The 22,873-nt window shown below is 52.8% G+C and overlaps 1 protein-coding gene across 12 annotated transcripts in view; it reads left to right on the forward strand.

Annotated features, from left to right (window-relative positions):
• Positions 1-2,170: 2,170 nt before the first annotated feature.
• JADE2 (jade family PHD finger 2) overlaps positions 2,171-22,873 on the forward strand; it is a 58,804-nt gene continuing 38,101 nt past the window's right edge. For 2 of the 12 annotated variants that reach the window (XM_064276402.1, XM_064276360.1), the window contains exons 1-3: positions 3,665-3,778; positions 13,328-13,385; positions 15,503-15,591. In XM_064276402.1, coding sequence (XP_064132472.1) covers positions 13,328-13,385; positions 15,503-15,591 — 147 coding nt within the window. In that variant the 5' untranslated portion in view covers positions 3,665-3,778. Of the gene's footprint in view, positions 2,211-3,625; positions 3,779-3,980; positions 4,056-5,324; positions 5,925-13,327; positions 13,386-15,502; positions 15,592-22,873 lie in introns of those variants that run through there. The other 10 variants (XM_064276370.1, XM_064276433.1, XM_010590704.3 and 7 more) reach the window with 10 other exon arrangements.

Here is a 22,873-nt window from a genome sequence, read left to right on the forward strand (position 1 = left end):
AGAAACAAAATACATTTATCATACTAAAAAATTGTATCCCCACTCCTTATCCCCCTTTCCTATTTTTTTTTTTTTCTGTCACAGGTATTCACCTGCAAACACAGTATATATTTTACTTATTTTTTAAATAGTGTGTCTCTTTCCACTGAAAAGTAAGTTCCCCACGACAAGAGCAGAAATTGACCTACAACAGTGCCTGGCACAGGAGGGCCCTCCTCAATAAATGTCCATTGAATAAATGATTATATCTCCAAGAACTTTGTTTCATCTCAATTTTTTTCTGTAAAAAGTTAATGATTTGTGAGACTTTAATAAAGATTAAAGAGTTATAATTAGTCTTATCATTATGTTAACATTTCCAAGGTTAACCTTAAACAGTAGCAGAGGCCTGTGGGAACCTGAGGGCCTTAATAGGGCTTCCAGACCTCAGCAAGAGGTATCTCCCAAGGATCTTTTAGAGGCCCTAGGTCTCACCCAAAATTGGGGAACGCCTCAGAGGAAAAGAGGCACCAGTAAAATCCTGCTCAGTCTTGCCAAAATGGCGATCAGGCCCCTACCTCCAATCAAATACAACACTTTTTATTTCTAGCATTGTGGTAAATGGAAACCTATGTAGTTTCCATAGGCCTTGGGGTCAGCTGGACCCAGGTGCCCATTCTGCCACCACTTATAAGCTATGTGGCTGTTGATAAGTTACTAACCCTTTCTGAACAGGTAAGACAAGGTTTTTGTAAGGATGAAATGGAAAGGCTTGCAATGCACAGCACACAGCAGGTGCCCTATAAATGGTCTTCCATTTCCCTAGGTCATTTTATAAATGTGTGCCAAGGTATTTTCCCATTCCAGTTCATGGGAACCTGATGGCTGGGAGGAGGGAGCCTGACCTGTCCTCTCCTGCATATAAATGCTCTGCAGCCAGACCCAACCAGAGCAGACTCCCTGGACTCTGCCACTGTAGTCTGGCCCTTCCCTCCTCCTGCTGGACCCTAGACAGTGTGGCTGAAACTACTGTCTGGACCTTGACCATATATTATGGTTTTTTACACTGGGAGATTTTATGTGTGTCTTTATAGAGAGAAAAACAGAAATTATTGTCCCCAGTTTTCCAGTGTTAAGAGCTTTCAGAAAGTATATTCACCCTTCCAAACATCCACACCAGAGAGAGTGCAAATATGGCCTCAAGAACCCTCGAACCACTCCATTCTACAGATGAGGAAAAAGAGGCCCATTCATTTGCCCATACCACACAGCTTCTGCTGAATGGCAGAGCCAGGATTAGAACCCAGGAATTTTACCATTTTGCTACAGTACCACAACCCTGACACCTGTTTCCAGGCACTGAGTTTGGGCTTAGGAAAATTCTGTCAATTGCCAATGAGAGCCAGAGCCAGGTCTAACCAAGAAGTGATACCCATTCCCTCCTCTTGCTAGAGGAGCCTCCCCAGACTTTGCCAATGTAGGCCAAGGATGAGAAATGTTGCAGTGACTCCCTTGAGCTCATATTTCTTTCTTGTTGCAAAAAGTGCTTATTTCAGCATTCATCATCTCCCTCTTTGTTGTGTAGACAATCTGCCCTGTCAGAGGATTTGTGCTGTTATTATGAGTTTGTTTATCATTAGATTTATTTCTCCTATAAGCAAATGTGTTCACAACATTCCATCGGGGAATCTTCTTAATTGTCACATAAATGTCATTTCAAGTGAACTGAATATTTATCTTTCCATAGAAGGGTGTGTAGAGGGGAAAGAAAGAATAAACAACCCTCAGTCTTGGAGAGAGAAGGAGGTTCCCGTACCCATTCACAACTCACCCACGTGCCTTCAAAGCCAAAGGTGAGCTGAAAAAAATTCTTGGATCATCTTTGAAGGGCAGCCAAGAAGGGGGGGGATAAGTTGGCAGTGATGCTTTGGGGATGTTAAGCCGAGCTCCCAGGTCTCCCCCTTCTCCTCCCCCGCCCGACACCAGACCACCCCCTCCCCAGCTAGGGGGCAACCGGAGGAGGCTGCAGCTCCATCCAGGAGACCAGCCTTTCTCCTTCCTCGAGAGAAGGTGAGCGCGGCGGGCGCAGCAGGCTGGGTGGGTGTGGCTCCGGGAACGGCCCCAAGGCCCAGCCACCGCCCGCGAGCCGCCCGCCCGCCCGCCCGCCCGGCGAGTGCAGGCTCTTCTTCCAGAAACTGCAAGGATCGAGCGCACTGTTTGTGCACCACAAGGTCAAGTCGGGAACTGGAGCCGGAGGAGGAGGGGCGAGGAGGCGAGGGGTGGGGAGAGGGGCGCCCCGCTTCCTCGCCAAGTGCCAGTCTTTGGAAGTTGCCCCTCGGTTTTTAACCCTTTAGGGGGCACTGGAGAATGGGGTGGTGACCATGGGGGACGGTGTTACCCTGGGGTAAATGAAAACTCCTACCGGGGTCAGGACGTGCACCCACCCACCACCCATCACCGCGTTCCCCACCCCCCGGAAATGCGGGGCAGCAGTGGGCACCAGGAGGCACCCTAGCAGGGGGAGGGGGCGACGACCCCGAGAGGGACCCTCTCTACGGACCGCCCCTCCATTCTTGAGGTCGCCCATAATTTCAAGTTTCCCCCGCCCGGATGTTAGTTTCCATCTGCTGTGGGTGGAGGAGGAGGGCCGCGCCCCCTCCTCTAGACTCCCGCGTGCCCCTCCTCTCCGCTCCTGCCCACACTTTCTGCTCACTTCTGGTGCTGCAAAACGCCACGCGATTTATTCGATTCGTATTTTAAAACCAGCGATTCAGGAGCTGGGCCTAGGGCGAGGGTCTTCTAACGCTGGTTCCCCGGGGGGCGGGGTGCTCAGTGCAAACCTCGTTCCCTCCGCGAGTGTCGCCTTCAGGCTGTTATTTGCAAAGAAACGTCTTTTTGACGCAGGGAGAAATGGCAAATTTTAAGTACGTCATTAATATGGCGCCAAAAGATTTTTTTAAGTATAAGCTTGCCTTTTTTTTTTTTTTAAGGTTGCGGGGGGCGCCGCCCGGGTCTGGGGAGCGAAGGGGGCGGGGTGTGAGCAGAAAGTGTGAGTGAGAGAGTGGAGGGGCGGGGTATGTATGTGAGTGTGTGAAGTGTGAGCAGACCTGATGGGACTTGCACGGGCGCTGCTGCCGCTCGGGCCCTGCCCTGGGGACAGGGCGGGCTGGGGGCGCCCCAGAGCCCGTGGGGAGTCCAGGCCCGGGGTGTGGGCAGGCGGCGGCCCGGCAGAGCACCCTCCCCCTGGGACGGGTAAAGCTACCTGGACCCGCTGCGGGAGCCAAACTGGGCGGGGGGAGGGGGAACGGACGATGGGGGCTGTCGGCAGAGATCGGAGTGAATAAGAAAAAAGTGGCTACTCCCCCTCCCTCGCTCCTCCCGCCCGCCCCCACCCCCACCCCAACACATTTTTTTTTTTTTCTAAAGAGATCACAAGGAAGTCTTGGTTTAAAAAGAAACAGAAACATACACAGGGGGTTGGTGAATGGTGCCGACCGCGGCCATCGCAGTGGGAGGCTATTTTGGGGGGGGGGTAGTAGCGTCCATGGAGTTACTTTGCGCCCACTCATAACGGCGCCGGCTTGGGTCCGGCGGACGGACAGTCCTCTGCAGGGGCGCGGGGCCGGGGACGCCGTGGGCTGGGTTGCCTCCCTCGCCGCGACCCCGGATGGATGCGCGCCCCCCGCTCGCCCGCGCCGGCCCGAGGAGCTCCGGGTTTCGGGAGCATCCTTCCCGCTTCGGCCCCCGCCGCGGCGCGTAGCCGAGGGCAGCGCCCTTCGGGAGGGCATCACGTTGCAAGGTAAGATCCAGTCCCCGGCGGATGGGCCCTGCGCATCTCCACGGCGTTATTTTGTGTTTTTGCAACAGATCTGCCAGCGCTCCTTGCTCCCTCGCTCTCTCTCTTGCTCGCTCGCTCCCTCTCTCTCCTGCTAGCTGCCTGTTCTAGGAAGCCAGCGCGCGGGGGGTGGGGGGGATGCACAGCACAGGGGAGAGAGATTGCGCATGTTGGTCAGTCGTGTTTTAAAGAGTACAGTGCGGGGAGGCTGAGAGGGGCGCATGCAACAACTTTTGGAAGGGTGAGCTTGGCGACCTTCTTTATTAATGACTGCGGCAAGGCGCCCCCGGACCGGCGAGGGGGCGCGGGCGGGCGGGGGCGCGGCGGGGCTGCAACTTGCCCCGCGGGTTCGGGCCGGGCGGAGGAGCTGCGGCGGGGTAAGGGTGCGGGGGGAGGTCAAGTGCCTTTTGGGGGGGAACACTCGGAGGACCCGGAGCTATCTGCCCTCCTGTCGCCCTGAGTTTCATTTTGTTGATACGCAGCACGTCCGGGCGCCGAACCGGGTTGACCGGTGCACATGACCCCGCGCAGGGCTCACGTGCAGCGGGTCCGGCCCCAGACACCTTCCAGGGGCCACAGCCTCCGCCCTGTCTCCCCCTCTCTGGGCTGGGTGCACGCGGGGGCAGCACGCGGGGGCAGCATGCTCGGCTCCGGGGCGCGGAGGCTCTGCACAAATTAGACACAGTTTTTTGGAGGGGCGTGGGACACCCTTTCCAGGTGAGTGTGGATGGTGCTCGGCCCCAACGTAGGGGGTGCAGGCTGGGGTCTAGAGCAGCTCCCCCTCCAGGGCTGCGCGGGAGTCCAGCGGGGGAGAGGCGCTGGGAGAGTGGAAATGTACCGGCGGCGGCCGGAGCGGCGGGTGCGCGCCCGCGGGGCGACGGCAGGGGGCGTGGCCCTTGTTTACCTTCTCCCAACTCTGCTGGTTCGCGTCCCGCTCTGGGGACGGCTCTGCAGTCCCCTGCCCTCTGCCTCCGCCTCTGCGCCCTGGGTGGTACCAGGAAGATGCAGGCAAGCGGCAGCCCCTGCCTGGGACGCACACACCTGACCCCCAAATGAGTGATACTGCAGCCCCTGCCCCCACCAAGCACCGCTGCAGTCCCTCTGCCAGATCCCCGGCCCCGCCCCCGGCAGTGGCATCTTCCCGGCCTCACCTCCTTCCTCCCTCCCTCCCTCCCTCCCTCCCTCCCTCCCACCCACTCGCCTGCGTCTGCGGAGCGGCTCCCGCCCGCCGCCTCCTCGCCTGGGTGCAGACTTCTAGCACCCTCCGGTCCCTTCCCGCCCATCCCTGAGCTCTGAGACAACCCCTTCTCCCGACTATGGGATAGGAGGGGTTAGCCTGGCGAGTCTCGGCTTTCTGTCGGAGTATGGGGATGTCTGTGAAACCCGCAGGAAGGCTTCACTCTAGCTTCCAGAGGCCCAGGAACTCCCCCCACCCCCCCGCCCCGCCAACCCAGTCGCCCACAACACACTGCTACCCACCCCTCAAAGGGCGCAGCTGCCCTTCCCTGCATCACCTTCCACACCGGCGTCACGCCCACCTCCCTGCGCCGCCCGGGGCCCGAACAGCCTTTTGCCCTTCCTTCGCTTGGGCCAGAGCCCCCCGCAGCCACCTCCGGCTCCTCCTCCCTGCTCCCGCGGTCGGAATCACGCCGGCGCGCCTCCAGCCTGCTGTCCCGCGGATTGCCTCCAGGGGCAGGCTGGAGGCGCGCATACCCTCCCCCTTCCCAATCTCATTAGCCAGGCGGCCGGGGCACTTTTTTACCAGCTTGGTCGTAGACCTCCAGGCGGCCTAGGGCACCTAGGGGGAAGAGGGACGCCCGGTCTCCCTTTGCTCCATGATGAGGGCACCCTGCAGCGGGGGACTCTGATCTCTGCAGATTTCCAAACCTCTCCCCCTCGCCTGGCACTCCTGGCTCATCTTCCTGCAGGATTCCATGGCTCAAAAGTTTTATCCAGGGGCAGAGTTTGCAAGGGGTCATCGCAAGGCCTCAAGTTTGTATCCAGTACAGCGCCAAAGCGGATGGAGAGGGGCTGAATGGGGCACTGCTGACCTGCCGCTCTTGTGACCACCCTGCCTTTGTTGGAGGGAAGGATGCCTATTTGAGTTAAGGCAAGCTCTTAGGACACCCCCTTAACTTAAACGTTTGCAAACTAATCCTGGGACCTGGAGGTGGTAGGGCGGCCTGGTCCCTCTCCCAGGGTGGCATTAATTCCCTCCCTTTACTGGTAAAATTCCCAGTAGGACATTTGGCAAAAGAGTGTGGCAGGGAGCTGCCAACCAGGCCTGGCCCTGTTTCCTGGGTTCCCAGGGTGCTGGCTTATCCCCTCCCCTGACTTCCTCTCTCACCTTAGGGCCCCAAGTGAACACACCATCCCTCCTGTCCCATCTTCCTCAGGCAGGTTGGGACTCGCAGAGCGGGTTGGGACTCGCAGAGCGTTCTAACAAGCAGAGGAGGAAAATAACAACAGAATAACTGTAAGGGGACGGAATGAGTAATAAAGCTGACAGACAGGGAGGAGGGCTTTCATGTTTAAGAGATGCTATTTGCTTTTTAGGTCACAGGCTGCAAAAACAGGCTTTGATCCGAAGTGGGCGAATAATTTATTGAGAAATTTTGCATGGTAGGAAAAAAAGAAAAGGATGTTTGTTTGATCTGGAGCCCTCTCAGTTGTCCCAAGTGCTGTTGGCTGTTGTTTTGAGTGGAAAAGCATTTGGTTCCACAGCAAATGCCTCACAGAGGGAAGTCCTTGCCCCAGGCAGCGGGGCTTGCAGTGAATGTTGGTTTTGAGGCTGTTTGGCCAAGGGTCTTCCCAGCACTTTTGGAGATGAAGTGTTTAAGGATAGAGTTGTTTGGGCTCGGGACGCAGCGAATGTTTCCAGAACATTTTCCTGTCCAATATGCTTTTCCTTTCCCTAAATTGCTTGGCTAAACTATCAGTAACACAGATCCAAGAAGCCTTCAGAAATCTCCTCCACTTGGTTTTCTTTGACAGGTGAGGTGGGACTGCTGTTCTCTAGCCCCCAGCTGCACCTCAAGGTCTTTGACACCGACTCCCACATCCTTGAAGTTGGAGGGATGGTGTTTTGGTCAACTGGTGTTCCTGTTGAATGAGAGATAGTTGACTTATGCCCCTGACCCAGGTCAGAGGCTTCCAGTTCAAATTCTCTATAGCATATCCAGCAGGCTCTTTGAGGACCTCACAGTTTTCTCTTAAGGTTCTTCGAGAAGAAGCCAGATTAGAGTTGTGAGGAGGGGGATATCCCTGGTTTGTTCGGTCCTTTGTATGAGTCTTACTATGTGGATCAAAGCTTAGGATCCCAGGTCCCAGCCGAAAGCTTAAAAAAAAAATCCTGTTGCCGTCGAGTCCATTCCCACTCATAGCGACCCTATAGGACAGAGTTGAAGTGCCCCACAGAGTTTTCAAGGAGCGCCTGGTAGATTTGAACTGCTCACCTTTGGTTAGCAGCTGTAACACTTAACCACTACGCTACCAGGGTATTTAGGAATTCAGAAACGTTAATCCGGTATTCTGAGGGAGCCCTCTTTGCTTTCTTTCAAACAACCCACAGAAATCTGGAATACCCTCACCCTTACCCTGGAGTTGTAGGCCTGTTTACTTCAGCTTAGTGGGAATGAGGGGTATACCATCTGGAGTCAGAACAGCCTAGGTTTGAATCCTGGCTGTGCAGTTACCAGCTGTGGCAGTCACTCTGTGCCTTGTTTTTTTTTTCTGTAAAAATGCGATTAATAACAGTACCCACCTCCTGGTGGTTGTAAGGATTAGGTGGTACATTGCACAACATCAGGCACACTTGATTAGTGTTAGTCATTATTCATGTTATTAATGACCTAGGGAGGGGTAGAATACAGCTTTGACCTTTGATCTCTCACCTTTAGCCTAGCCCAGAGAGCCAACTCCCTTCTCTAAAGAAGAGATCCAATGGGTCCTGCAGTTACCTATGGGCAGCTAGCTTGGGGAGCCAGTAGAATGAGCTGTGCCCTCCCTGAGGTAGGGAGTGGGTGAGAAGGGGCTGAAGGACAAAGGAGACATAGCCCCTTTCATTCTCTCAGAATCCCCTGGCTTATGCCCTGAGAACTGGGTCTCGGGAGTAGAGGTCAGCAGCATACTCTTGGTGACGAGGTGCTCTCTGGGACACTTGGGAGTTCCAGGTGGGCAGTGATGGGTGCTGGAAGAGGGCTCAGGCTCCCCTAGGCTTGGAGAAGCAGGTTGGGGAAACAGGCTTCAGGATCCAAGGCAGCAGCCCTCTAGTCCACATGTACAAAATCATTTTTGTACCTGCAATTACAAAAATGTATCTGAGAAGGCATTAAAGTTAATGAGAGATAGGAAAGAGTGGGGCTGTGACCCCGTTAAAAGCCGTCTAAGAGTGTGCAGCTCTTGTTTTCTGAATGTCTGGCCTTCCCGACACAAGGAGGCTCTGAGGACAGGTTTTCCAGCCGAAATATCATTAAATTGTATTAGCATCTTATTACACACACGCCTTAGCAGTCTGCCTCAGACAGGGAGAGTTTTTGTTTCTCTTTGAAAGATTGTGTCTGGAATGGTAAATTGCCTGTTTGAAAGCTTTTTTTTTTCAAGGAGGAGGACGAAATCCTGCTGTGTGTGGTGGCAGGCAGGGCAGGCGTGGTAGCCCCTGGAGAGCAGAGGCTGGAGGCCAGGTTGGGGTGTTTTAACTGCCCAGGGAGCTGCTGCTGTAGTAGGCCTGAAAGACCCACTGTTCCCTGGGTCAGCTGGGAGGGCGTTAATGGAGGCCCAGGGTGTTTATTTGAGTTTATTTGCAGAGAGGTCTTTAAAGGGGGCTGGCATTGGGCATTGGTGTTTCAAGTCCAGGCCCAGGGCCCCCACTAAGACCAGTGGCTAGTGTTGCCAAGAAAACATCTGCCACCAAACTGCTGCCCTATTACAGAGTTGACACTGATCATTAGCCAGGAGCCCAATCAAATAAAGCCTCCTGGAAAATGTGTGAGGCTAAGACAGGGAAGGCGGGCTGTGAAAACAGGATGAAATCTTGGGCTCTGGTGTTTGTTTCTGCAAGCTGCAGGTGGCCAGCTGGGCTGTGTGGTCCCCACACTTCTTGAGGAAGGGGATGAGAGCACACTGCGCATTCCGAATGTATCGAGCTCCCGTTATATGCCTGGTACAGAGCTAGGGAGGCTCTCTGGGCTCCCGCAGGGATGCAGACACGCTCCTTACACTTATGGCACGTATGTTCCCAAGGAGAAGGATGTTAAACAAGCAGATAAATAAACACAGATTGTGATTGGTGCTCTGGAGAAATTGAAGGACAGGGTAGAGAACTTTCTTTAGCTAGGGTAATAGGTATAGATCTCTGGTGACATTTAAGCCCAAATCTGAAGGAGAAAAAATCGTGCATAAACTGCATAGAAGTTTATAGGCAGAGGGAACAGCCAGAGCACAAGCCTTGAAACCTGGAATGCTTGGCTTGTTTGAGGAAGTTAAAGGAGGCCAGCTGGCTGGACAGGGGTGAGGAAGAGGATAGTGGTTGATAAGAACTTGTTCAGGCAGGAGGTAGGCAGGGGCCTGATCATATAGGGTCTTGTGGTAAGAAGTTTGGGTTTGGTCTTTTGAACAGCGGGAAGTAGGGGCAGGGCATGATGTGATTTATGCTTTTTAGAGATCACCCTGTATGTAAGTTATCTAGTACCATTATAACAGAAATACCACAAGTAGGTAACTTTAACAAACAAATTTATTTTCTCACAGTTCAGAAGGCTAGAAGTCCAAATTCAGGGTGCCAGCCCTGGTGGAAGGCTTTCTTTGTCTTCTTCGCTCTGGAGGAAGGTCCTTGTCTCTTTGAGCTTCTGCTCCTGGGTGATCTTCATGTGGCTTGGCATCTCTCTTCCCCCATCTCTGCTTGCTTGCTTGTCCTGATCTTTTATATCTCAAAAGAAATTGACTCAGAAACACCCTACACTAATCCTGTCTTATTAACGTCGTAACAAGACAGCCTGTTCCCAAATGAGATTATAACAGTAGGCCACAGATGTTAGGATTTACAACACATATTTTGGTGGGGGGACCTAAGTCAGTCTATAACACCCTGGCTGCTATGTGGAACCTGGATTATGGGGGAGCCATAGTGGAAGCTGGGGATGAAACAGGCGTCCAGGTGAGAGCTCAGAGTGGCTTGCTTGTTTCCATGTAGCGGCAGGGAGGGAAAAACTGGTAGATTCAAGGTGTGTGCTGGAGGGAGAGCCTCCTGGACTTGCCAAGGAGTGGCTGTGGGGGTGGAGGATGCACAGAGAGGCTGTGGGTTGCTGCTTCTCCCAGGGGACTTTGGGACACCCGCCCTCTTAAAGGACAACTTTCTGCCTGTGTCTCCATGCTGGGGATAGCATGCAAGGCTGGGGATGGTGCAAATGTAAGGAAATTGAGACCCTTTTTTTCCCGAGAACCTCCTTTGTAGGTAGGATTTGGGGAGTACTTTCTGTCCCCAAAAGCCAAACTTTTGGAGGGCCTTGACCTGGCTGGACCAGTGAAGAGGGAAAACCAGAGACCAAGATCAAATCTCAGCACCCCCAACCTCTACCTGCATTTGCAGCCCTAGGGTTCCTGCCCCACCTTGCTAGGTTGGACGGGAGATGTGTGGGGCAAAGTGCTGGCCCATGGAGGGGCCTGGGCCTCATTTGGGCCTTCATCCCCCCTATTAAGACAGTGGGCGCTTGCCCGAGACAGGGAGGCCTTTGGAAGACTCAGTTCAAAGGAAAGAAGCTTCACTCACAAAACAGTGGCTTCCCTTCGAAGCCTAGTGATTATTTTAATTAAACCACCACAAAATTTGCTCCCTTAATAACAGCCTCCATTGGGATGGCCCTGGCACAGGAGAGTGATTCCTGGGCACTCAGGGTGTTTCATCAAAGGCAAGTTGGAAGGGGAAGTGGCTGGGGTGAGGTGCAGGTCACCTGCTGATCCCTGGCAGCAAGAGACAGCTTGAGAGGGGAAGGGCTTAGGCAAGGAGGGATGCTGTTCTAGGGGACCTTCCTTACCACAGAGAGTTACTTCCCTCTTTGTTGTAAGCTTTGAGATCTCCCCAGCTGGGCACTGGTCAGAGGACTCTTTTCTGGCCGGAAGTTGCCATCGTATTCCTAACTACTAGTACCTCAGTGGAGCTCCTGCCACATGCTAAGGGATTTGCTCTGCTCTCATTTATTCTCACCAGTTGATTCTGGCCCACAGATGTGTTTAGTTTGGCCCTCTCAACGTGTTTTAAAAATCGGGAGTCAATTGCCAATATTTTAAATGCAAGAGATTTTGTATAAAAATCCAGATGCAGCTTGTGTCCTTTGGGAGATTTGTGTCCTCTTGGAGGCTAGTGACAGGGTAGAGGTAGTATTTAAACCCAGCACCCCCTGAATCCAGAGCTCTTGCGTTTAATGCTGAGAAAGACCTTGGGTTGGAAGTCGGAGGCCCAGTTACCATCTTTGCTGGAAATGAAGAAAAATGGAGTTGATGTACAGATTACAGGAGAAATTGGGTGGGAGCATTTATAGGACCTCTCTCTCTGTCCACACCCCATCAGTGACAGGGCTGGGCTGGGAAAGATGTGGGATAGAGGCAAAGTTCTGTCATAGTCTGCTTTTGTCATGCACTTGACACTCAGATCCTGGAGGGCAGTGAGCGTGTCCGCTGTGGGTAGCAGGGCGTGATTGCCCCATTCAGTACATGACCTGGGCTGCTGGACTGCTTGCACTGTGGTGCGCAGAGGCAGGGAAGTCTGAAGGTCATGAGCGTGGTCTCCTGCGTCAGATACACCTTTTACAAACACCATGATCTTAGGCACGTCATTTAACCTCTGAACTTCAGTTTCTTCATCTGCAAAAGAGTAAAAAAAAAAAAAAGGCAGCCATTATCCCCACCCACAATGAAGAACTGTTCAGATGGTTTAGTGAGGTCCCTGGGTACAAGGGTGCACCCCATGAGTGCTTAGCAATTAGCCATCATTGTTCCTGCCTCCCAGGCATCCATGCTGTTTGCATCACCACATGTCCCACCCTGGAGAGCACTTTGCTTGTGCCCTTGGAGCTGGGCAGCAAGTAGCCCCAGGAGCTTGTCTGTCATCCTGACCTGCCCTTGTGGGAATGCTAGGGTGTAGAGAGAGAAGGTCCTAGCTAAGGCCAAGTCCAAGGTAGGAGTGTCCTCATGCTCAGCTAGGTCTGGGTGGTCATATCCCGGCTTAGGGAGCTAGCACTGCTGGGTCTCTGTAGGGCTGCAGTAAGATAAGGGGCAGCCCAGGGCTCAGCATGAAGAGATTGGGCCAGGGGCAGCAAGCAGATGGCACCCAGAGCAGGGTGGGGGGACCCAGTTGGCCTGCAGGTAGACCAGGCAGAGGGGCTTTCTCCATGACACTGGCAGCCTGTCCTTTGCTGTGGTCAGTGAGGCAGCCACTGTTCCAGGACCAGCTAGAAAGTGATGAAGAACACTCTGGACCCTGAGACCCAGATTTGTTCTCACTTTAGGACTCAGCCATGGGCAGGCTAACAAGCCACTCAGGTGTGCTCCCCTCAAGGAGGAGACAAGAGCAAGCTCTGCTGCCCGGGACTTTGAAGGATTAGTGAGAGTGGGCGGGAAAGCATTTCCAGCAGCCGGAGCTGACTGAGAGCTCAAAGGCAGCTCAGAATGGGCTCAGGGATCAGACCAGTGGATTCAAATCCCAGTCCAGCCAGTGACTGGCAGGGCAAGGCACTGAGCCTCACCTGCCAGTGGAGTTAATAGCCCACAACTCAGGGCTGCTGAGAAGGAGGAATAATGCTGGTGGACAAAGGGCTGAGTGGGTGCAAGCTGCCCTTACTGCCCTGCACTTAGGTACTGGCATTGAGATAAAGATTGTACTTTTCTCTGAGAAAGGGGTGTGACAGTGAGAGAGGTGAAGCTGATGTTTGGCCCCAGTACCTTGGGCCTGGTGTGTCCCAGGGACTCAGCCAGAGAATCCCCCACCCCGCTTCCACCCCCGCTGGCTGCCACTCTCAGGATGTGCCCTTTGGGCTGGCTTGAGTTCAGATAGCATAGTCCTCCTGGAAGAACCTGTCTTGTGTCCTCTCACCTCCCTGGCATGTCCTCTCACCTCCCTGGCATCCATCAGGGCACCATTACAACTCGGGGGCGGGGGGGCAGGAGACCATGAAGTGGACTCTCTGGGTGAGCCTGAATTTTCCTGAGTGGAAGCTGAGGCCCAAGAGGTCATGGTCACTGTTCAGTTTGGGGCTGCTGACCCTCCCTTGCCCTCCCCCATATCATCTTTGGCCAGACCTCTGTTCCTCAGGAGGTGGGAGATGCAGCTCCCTCTCCCAACCCCAGGGCCTCTGAGGGGGAGGGATGAGGCTGGCAGAGAAGAAGGCTGGGGGCAGGGTCTTGTTCCCATTCTCCTGCTGCAGTGGAATGTGTGTGGGGGTTAGGTTATGGGATGATTTTCTGAGAGATCAAGGGTTTCCTAAGCCTCTGTGAGTATAATGGTCCTGCCTTTTGTTGCAGATGGAAGAGAAGAGGCGAAAGTACTCCATCAGCAGCGACAACTCTGACACCACTGACAGTAAGGCCTTCCATTTGGGGCCCCTGCAGGGAAAGCATTTAATACTCACCATGTCCAGGTGGAGGAAGGCTGCCCCATGGCCCTAGCTCCACCAAGCAGCCAGGGGCATGCTGGTAACAGCAGAAGTCCAGTCAGGTCCCTCTGCTCCTGAGAAAGCCCTGCACTCCACCTTGGCCTCCAGGCCTCCCCATCCTCTTCACTGTACTCCCCTCACCCTCTAGGTCTCAGCTCTGGTTTGAACAGATCACCTCTCCTCTGGGCATTTGCTTATGCTGCTCCCCTCTCCTGGGAACACTTCCCTCTCCCTCTGATCCTCCAGTTGGAATCAAGACCCTGTTAGAAGGTCTCAGCACACCAAATACAAAAAACTTGTCACTGTATTACAATGATTTGATGGGTGTCCATTTCGTACCCAGACAGTGGTGAGCTGCTTGATACAATGGGTCATGTCTTACTGCTGTTTCCTCAGCTCGCTGCTAAGGTCCGGCACACAGTAGGAGTTCAGTAAATGTTTGCTGAAGATAGCAATGAAGAAACCTGACCTTCATGGTTTCTTGGCTAGAATCTCAGAGGTAGACTTGTGTATGGGTGGGCCTGTCAATAGGACATGTGGTGGGAGAGGGCTGTCAAGGAGAATATGGAGCTTAGGGAAACTTGTGAAATTTGGAAGAGAGAAGGGAGGTTTGTTTGCCCAAGGCAAGAGTCCTTCTGGAGTACTAGGTCACAAGGCAGCTCTTCCCAAATGCCCCAGGAAGCCAGGCGTGCCTGTGCTAGTGGGAGTAAGGAGTAGGAGGACTAGGCCTTCCTGGGTTGGAGAGGTACCCTGCCAGGAACATCCCACCTAGCAGTGCTGGCCCTCCAGGGCCAAGCTAAGGAAGGGGTTGCAGTGCCAGAGGCTAGGTCTGGAGATCTGTGCCTCTAGACTTCAGTTTATTCACACATGCAGTAAGCAAGTAGGATTAGCAAGTTCTCTTAGGCTCCTTGAGGATTCCAAATCCTGCAGCTCCCCAGGAGTCTGTGGACAGATGATGTAGGATGGTCCCAGCCCCTTCACTATGGCAAAGCCTCTTTGTCTGCCCTTTGAGGTCTGTCTACTCATTTTGGCTCCTGTGTCCAACCTGGTCAGCCCTTCCTCCCTGCAGTAGAGGATCACAGTAGCTGGCCCTCTGTGGCCACAGCACACTCCCTGTGGCCTGACTCAGCAGAGCCAAAAAGAATCACATCGTCCACTTGTAACTTTGTTGCAGGCAGAGTAACCCTTTGAGAGCCGAGCATGGCAAGTGTGGGTGTCTGGGCAGCCTGAACCCTGTAGCTTCAAAGTTGGGCCAGGCTGTGGCACACTCTCCCCCCCACCAGCCCCCACCACCATACCCACTGTTGGATGCTGCTCTTGTTTAGCCAAAGCCTTGGGGTCTCTCTCTAGTCCTTCTTGCTGTTCCTTTAACCCACTGGGACAGGAGCCACAAACTTACAGCCCAGCAAGAGACTTAGACCCTTATAACAGCAGCTAATGTTTATTGAGGAATCACCGTGTGCCAGGGATCATGCTAAGACTTTACAGGCATGATATCATTTAATTCTTTCAGCAACCTTTTGAAGACAATTATTCTCTTGCTCCCATTTTATGAGGAAATAGGCTCAGAGAGTTTAAGTCATTTGCCCAGGGTAACACAGCCAGTAAGTAGCCTGGTCTGTGGGTCTTCTTCAGAGAAGCACTCTTCCTGCTACCCTGCCCTGCATCTGTGTACCCACTGAGTATCATCCCAGAGTGTTGTGAAAGTACCCAACCTCGGTGGGGAGGTGGAAAGTGGGGATGGAACGTTTATTGACCAACAAGCAGGGGCCCAAAGAGGACCCAGGGTCACACAGTAAGGCAATACTGAGCCCTGGTAACTGCCTTTGATTTCCCAAACCCCTTCCGGTTGGTGAGTGGAGGAGGCCTCCTGTCGCCATTCATCAGTGGCCCAAATCAGGGACAGTTCACCAGATGCTATCAGAGCTCTCCACCTCCTGAGCATCCAAGCCAGAGCTTTCCGTTCAGGCTTCTGCTCCTTGGACATGGGTGGGTGGTGGTCTTGGCCCTCAGAGGCCCCTAATAGGCTGTGCTTTTTTTGTAGGCCACACTACATCTGCGTCAAGATGCTCCAAACTGCCCAGCAGCACCAAGTCAGGCTGGCCCCGGCAGAACGAAAAGAAGCCCTCGGAGGTGGGTAGTGATGAACATCCTGGAGAGGGACAGGAGCAGAGACCTGTGGGGAGTGAGGGGAAGACCATTCCTGGCTGAGAGCACAGTCAGTGCAAAGAGAGGCCAGCGTGGCATGGATGGGAGAAGGGTGAGGGTGGAGGTGCCAGCACACATGTCTTGTGGGTTGTTGTAAAGATATTCCTGTTGATCTGAGCAAGAGGGAAGCAGGCCATTGAAAGATCGTGAGGAAGGTAATTGATATAGTCTGATGTTTAATAAACCTATGGCTGCAGTGAGGAGGAAGGGTTGTAGGAGGGAGGGCAAGAAGTAATCAGGGAGACCAGCGACAAGGCTGTCGGGTTCCTCAAAGTGAGACAAAGTAATGGCTTAGATCTGGGTGGTGGTGGTAGAGTAAGAAGCAGTAGGGTTCAGTTCATTTTGGAGGTTGAGCCAAGGATGATGGGATTTGCAGATGTGGGGGTGAAGGGTGAGGTCCTCAGAGTCATCCACTTAGTCCCTCACTCATTAAGTTCATTTCACACACATCTGCATTTTGAGCCTTCCATACTTTGACCTGGAATGTTTCTTACCACCAAACCAAACCCAGTGCCATCGAGTCGGCTCTGACTGATAGCAATCTTGTAGGACAGAGTAGAACTACCTGATAGGGTTTCCAAGGAGCAGCTGGTAGTCTCAAAGTCGTAGAGCTAGTGCCTGAAGTCCTTGGGGTCAACAGTCCCAAGGACTGGGAGACCAGAAGTTCTTGGGCCAAAGCCCCATGAAGTGGGGGAGGGTGCCTTTGTTCTAAGCCAGTCCCTATCACTCCCCATAGGCCATTACCATCAGGTAATCTTGACATCACCTTCATTAGCCAGCCCCTGTGGGGGGTCTTCCGCTGAGCCTTGCATTTGAAAAAGTACACCACCTCGGGAAGCTGCCCTACCCCAAGACTCTCCCCTTGGGATGGGAGGGAACCCTTGTGATCTGATGCCTCTTCTTCCCCTCCCCCCACCGTTCTCCCTCTCTACCACACCCTGGAGAGCTTAATTACCTTGGGATCCCAACCGAGTGCCTTCCCAGGGATCCATGGGAGGGGCGGTGGAGATGGATGGAGACGTCTCCAGGAATGCCGTTGGGACAGGAATGCAGTGCTGGGGTAGGTGGGGGATGGGAGGACGCTCTTTTGAGTCTCTTGCTGTTCTTTTGAGTCTCTTGTTGCTCTCCAGGCGTAGACTTGATGGGAGGAGGGGGCTGGGATGTGAAGCCAGGAAGGAGGAGGCTCAGTATGCTTGGACCTGGGAAGCCCTGCCTCCTCAAGGTTGTTGGGCACCGCATGCTTCCCCCATCCCCCACTCTTGAGACCACAGAGACTCCCCAATTGATATGACGAGTTAACAAGACAATAGCCACCTTTTTGTGCCTTTCTAGCCCCGGGAGGCAGGAATTATGCACATTTTGAAGATAAGAAACCTGCCTCTCCTAGAATCCAGCCTGTCCCCTCTGCTTTCTGTGGCTGCTCTGGTTGGAGTGAGCTGGGGAAGTTCTGGGGAGCTCCCTGGGCTGGTTGTTTCTCTGACTCTAGGGTGAGTTCAGGTCAGCCCCTCCCCGCTGCTGTGCTCCCTTCCAGCACCAGTGGGAGGAGGGGCCACCTCTTGGGGCTGGAAGATCCCAGGGGCTAGGCTGCCAACGACACCCAGGGGCATGGGTGGGAGGAAACAGGTGTCAGCAGTGGCTGAGGGGAAAGAGCGATTTGCATGGGGCAGAAAATTCCCCGGCCTCTTGGGTTTTCCAGCCCAGAGCCTTTGTACCTTTCCTTACCTAAAATTAGCATCGAACCACTGTAAAGGGTATCAATGCCTGGCCCCGCCGGGACTGCTTGCCAAGCCACACTGTGCCTGGCTCCCCAGTGCCAGCCCAGGAGCCTCTGCAGGTGGCTTTGAGGTCTGAGTGGAGGACAGTCCCCTCCCCGCCCCAAGTTCTGGGGTGAGGAAGTCCTCCTTGCCTTGAACTGTTGCCAAGGACAAGCCTTTCCTCCCACGGTAGGCTGGAGAGCAGCCTGGGAGGGAAACCTCGTCCTCTAAGAAAAGAGCTTCAGCCGTGGCCGGCATAAATTCTGAGTTACCGTGGGGTGGAGAGGAAACCATCAATGAAAGCTTCCAAATTATTTGGCTCATGAGAAGGCGGAGATGAAAGCGGGGATTTGGCGGCAGATAATGTTTCCACTAAATCTCCTCGCTGGGTTGCTCTCCTCCTTTTTTGTGAATGGACTGGAGAGCGGGGGCCTTTATAGTCTTCTGCGCTTGGGGGCCAGGGTCTTTGGACACGCTGCTGGAAGGCGACCTGGGGGCCCCTCGTGCTCATTTCCCTGACTAAGAAGCCTGTGGGGTGGTTGACAGGCTGGTCACCAGTTCTGCTCCCAGTCTGGCAGTCCCTGGTGGGAATGCTTGCAGAGTAATGTGTGTAGGGCAGGAGCCCCTGTCTGGTGGAACCATGGTTTTCTTTGACTTCTCATCTGTAAATGTGGACAACGACGGAGGTGGGGGAGTGAGGGCAGGGTGCTTGGCAGAGTACCTGCACTGGGCACACTGAAGCCAACAGCTATGGGAAGGGCTGGATTTGGGTTTGGGAGACAGGCGGGGCTGCCCCTGTGGTGAGCTGTCAGGGTGACACTTTCCAGTGTACCTAAGGGTGCACACCTAGGGATGCCCTCTATATCAGAGTGAGAGGCCCTTAAAAAAAAAAAAAAAAAAAAAGAGTCAGGACCCTGGACAGGGCTGAGGCCTTGAGGCCCAGCTTCCTATCTGGCCCTAACCCAGTGGGTAGTCCCCGCCTCGGCCAGAGTGGGGGAGGGGCAAAATCTAAGTACTAAGAGTTGAAGGGACAAATCCTAGGGTTCTTGGGAGGCTGGGTTAGTATTTTTGGTGGAAGTGCATAAAGTCTTAAGTCTGCTCTAGAATCCCCTGAGCCAGTGAAAGGAAAAAGTGGGGCTGACCCCCAGGACACAGGCTCCTGCCTTCCTCTATTCTTTTTACCTGTTGTATCCCAACCAAGCTAAGGTCTGTCCCTTGGAGTGTAAGTCTGCCAGGGCACCCCTGAAGGAGGGGGAAGGGATTGGCCTGGCTTGGGGAGGTGGTACAATTGTGTAAACGTTGCTGGGGCCTTGGGTTTTTTGGCCTGATTCACCAAATGGCATAGCTGCTGTTGGTGCTTAACCCTTTGTGGGACATGGTTCTCTGAGAATGGAAGCCACGGTCCAGAGGTTCTCCATTAGAGGTTTTTTTTTTTTTTTTGAATAACCAATATCAGTAACCTATCCCACCCCCGCCCCCATCCCAGAGCTTGTGACTTAACTGGTCTGGAGTGAGGTCCCAAGTACCTGTAAAACAAAACAAACAGTTGCCATGGAGTCGACTCTGATTCATGGACCCCACGTGAGAGTCTCTGGTGGTGCAAGTGGTTAACGATGCTCAGGTCCTAAGCAGAAGGTTCGAAGTTTGAGTCCGCCCAGAGGCACCTCAGAAGAAAACCCTGATGATCTGCTTCCAAACAATCAGCCATTAAAAACCCTATGGAGCACAGTTCTTCTCTAACACGTGGGGTTGCCAGGCACCTGTGCTTTTCAAAAGTCCCTCCTGCTGGGGTCCATAAACTTTTTCTCCTCAATTTGCCTAAGACAAGGATTCTCTGGCTTGGTTGCTCACAGGAAGCTTCCCAGGGGGGTGAAAGCTGGGTCTAGGCTGAAGGAGGGGAGGAGAGGCTTTCCAGCTGGGGTCAGTGACCTAAGCACAGGCATGGAGTGTGAGTGAGGGCAGCCCCCCACCTCCTCCCCACCCCACGGAGGAGGCGGAACTAATTTCTGCCAAGCCCTGAGCCTAGAAGGGATATGAAGGGCAGCTTGGAAAGAGACCTGAAGGCCAGCCCTGCGGTTTGGAGGCCACTGTTTGGAGGCTGTGTCTTCCTCAGGCCTGGGGCAGAGAGGCAGGCGGAAGGGCAGGGCAAGCCATGGGGGTTTCCCCTGGGCAGGCTGTCTTGAAGTATAAAACAGTTTTCAGGAAGTCTGAGTCCCCAGAAGTCAGGTAGCAGGCTAAGACTTAGGTCTTGGGGCCCAGGAGCTACTGATATTGATACAATTCAGCAAGCATGGCCCAGTCCAAGCGCTAGGGTGACAGAAAGAGCGGGCCCTGCCCCCAGGTAGCTTGTCCTCTGACTAACAGCAGGATACAGGTTCTGCATAGCAAAGTATTAATTCTGGGAGGTGCAGCCTGTATGGGCTGCAGGAAACACCCAGGCTTTGCCACTGGGGTGCTCTGTGACCTTGGGCAAGTGACTGTGCCTCTCTGAGCCTCAGAGTCCTTATCTATAGAGCGCTTGCCTCCTTCCTCCACATTTGTGTAGTGCCTTTTCCTGAGGTTTGAGGAGGCTGAGGAGGCTGGGGCAGGGGCCCAGAGGTGAGTGGAGAAGAGGGGTCAGTTGAAGCTGGCCTCCCTGTTATTGAAGCCTGAACAGGTCCCAGAACGGGATGGGTGGGAGCTGGGATCCAACAGTTGGCTCCTTTGCATCCCTTCGTGATGTGTTAGTATATCCCTGGATGAGGACATGGGCCTCTGTGTGTACTGGCAGGCAGTGCAGGATCCACAGGGGCCCTTTGAAGATACCTAGCCCCTTGCCCCTGGGGACAGGGCCTGGGGGTAAGAGGTGATCCCTGTGAACAGCCTCTGCCACCAGAAAAGGGGTGTCCTCTAGACCCAGTGTTCATTCAAATCTGTATATATGGACATCCTTTTTTTTTTTTCCCCCTAGAAGAGGTAGGAGGTGAAGATGCATAACTTCGTGCTTTTAAACATGGGGCCCCTTTACCTCGGATTAAGGTCGGGGCAGCTGGATTGTGTTGGGGCTGGAGTGGCGCTTAGAACTGCAAGATAAATAAGATGACTTCCTGGAGGAGCAGAGGTGTTGTCCAGATGTTTGGAATAGCATTTTTATGTTAAAATAATGGCATATGATGGAGCAAAATGCTCCTAAACTTGAGAGAAAACTGGAGAATCCAAGCATAGGTTTTGTGCTTGCCTCTGTGGTTCTGAGCCAGGTTTCCAGCCCACCAGCAGTTCCTCTCAGACCCTGTGAGGCAGGCAGGGGAGTGGGGGACAGTTCCTCTGCTGGGCTAAGTGCCTGCTTTCTGAGACTCATACTGCCTTCCTCTGGAGGTGGGGGCAGAATCCACTTCCAGTATAGTCGGAAACATTGCTGCTCCCGCCAGCTGGAAAGGCCTACTGGCCTCTGGGACTTGTCTTGCAGAAGAAATGTGCGTAATAAATTCTCTTTAAGAGCAGGAAGTGCTGTTATCCTCATGAAAGTAGGAGAAAGAGATGTTGAGTGGTTTTTTTTTTTTAAGTTCCTGACCAACTTAGCTTAGTGGTAGCTTGAAACGCAGCCTGGCTGAGGGTGGCTATCCCCAGAGCCCTTTTCTGGTGTTTTATACCTAAAGAGATTTTTTAAAAGAAGAAATATCTGGCTAGTTTGCAGGCAGTACTGCAGTGTTTAAAGGACACTACAGGCTCTCCTACAAGGTATCAGACCTGAAACAAGTGGTTTAACCTCTCCAACCCTCAGTTTTCCTTTCTGTAAAATGGGGGTATTATGGATTAGGTGAGACAATATATAGAGAGCATTTAGCATATCACCTGGCCTACCATAACAGGGCAGTTACTTCTCACCATTAGCTATTGTTTCAAATGATTTGACACACTCCATTTAGCAATTGATTGAGAAAAAAATCTGTTGCAATTTGAGGAATCTGGGGCATCGGTGGAAACCCTGGTGGCATAGTGGCTAAGTGCTACAGATGCTAACCAAAAGGTCAGCGGTTCAAACCCACCAGGCGCTCATTGGAAACTCTATAGGGCAGTTCTACTCTGTTCTCTGGCGTTACTACGAGTCAGAATCGATTCAACGGCAATATGTAATGGGGGGCATTGGTGGTTTAGCGGTAGAATTCTCACCTTCCATGTGGGAGACCCGGGTTTCATTTCCAACCAGTACACCTCTTGCACAGCTTCCACCCGTCTGTCTGTGGAGGCTTGTGTGTTGCTGTGATGCTGAACAGGTTTCATTGGGGCTCGTACAGTAGGGTAGACTAGGAAGAAAGGCCTGGCAATCTACTTCTGAAAATTAGCCAGTGAAAAACCTAGGGATCACAACAGCCTGATCCACAACCAATCATGGCGAGGGCACAGGACCAGTTACGGAGATGGCACAGGGTTGTGCATGTGGTCTCCAGGAGCTGGGATCCAACTTGATGGCAACTAACAACAACAGCAATCTGGTAGTAATTTAGTTTGTCTTTTAGGACCTTCAAACATTCTTTGAAGGTGATGGCAGTGGGGGGAGGAGTGTCGCTCTTAACTTTGCATCGAGACTTCTGGTGTAGTCAGAGGTCAAGGGAAGATGGTCCTGGCCCATTGTCTTCGGGACACTGACCAAGCCCATTTCCTGAGATCCGTCCACTTGGAAGAATCTCCCTGCCTCTACTCACCTTTTTGGGACAGGACAGGAAGTTTCAGAGTTTAATCCCACTTCAGACAAATCCTGGGATTTATTCATTCATTCACTTGTTGCACAAGCATTTTTGAGCACTGGTGTGTGCCAGGCACTCTGCCATAAATGGATAAAGCAGGCTAAACGTAGTCTCTGCCTTCTTACGGCTTGATTAGTAGAGGTATTGGACATTAAACAAATGATTCCACAAATAAATGTATTTTGTAGTTGTGATAACTGCCGGGGCCTTTCCTAGTCATTGAACTTCTTGGTGCATCTTGATCTAAGATACTCTTTAATACGGTAATTCGCCCCTTGAGAAAAGGAAGGATAGAACTAGGTCCCAGGATAAAATATTCAAATAACATCTACGAATCTTGCAGTCTTGTATGAAAACTGTTAACATGGTCCCTACAGGCCATGACATCAGCTCACATTGGGAGTTGCCTATTATTATCTTCATTTGCTTTTGGAGGCGACTCAGACTCAACTGCAAGCCTGTTTTTAGCTCTTCCTGCAGAAAGTTAGATTTTTTTTGATGGTTGTAGCCTTCAATCTCAGAGGAAGCAGGGGTCAAACACAAGTGTCTTAGTTATCTATCTAGTGCTGCTGTTAACAGAAATACAACAGATGGGTGGCTTTAACAAACAGATTTATTTTCTCACAGTTTAGGAGGTTAGAAGTCCAAATTCAAGGTGCCAGCCCTAGAAGAAGGCTTTTTCTCTCAGCCAGCTCTGGAGAAAGGTCCTTTGTCTCGTCCTCGTTCTTT

This window comes from Loxodonta africana, chromosome 2, assembly GCF_030014295.1.
Source record: "Loxodonta africana isolate mLoxAfr1 chromosome 2, mLoxAfr1.hap2, whole genome shotgun sequence".
Lineage (NCBI taxonomy): Eukaryota > Metazoa > Chordata > Mammalia > Proboscidea > Elephantidae > Loxodonta > Loxodonta africana.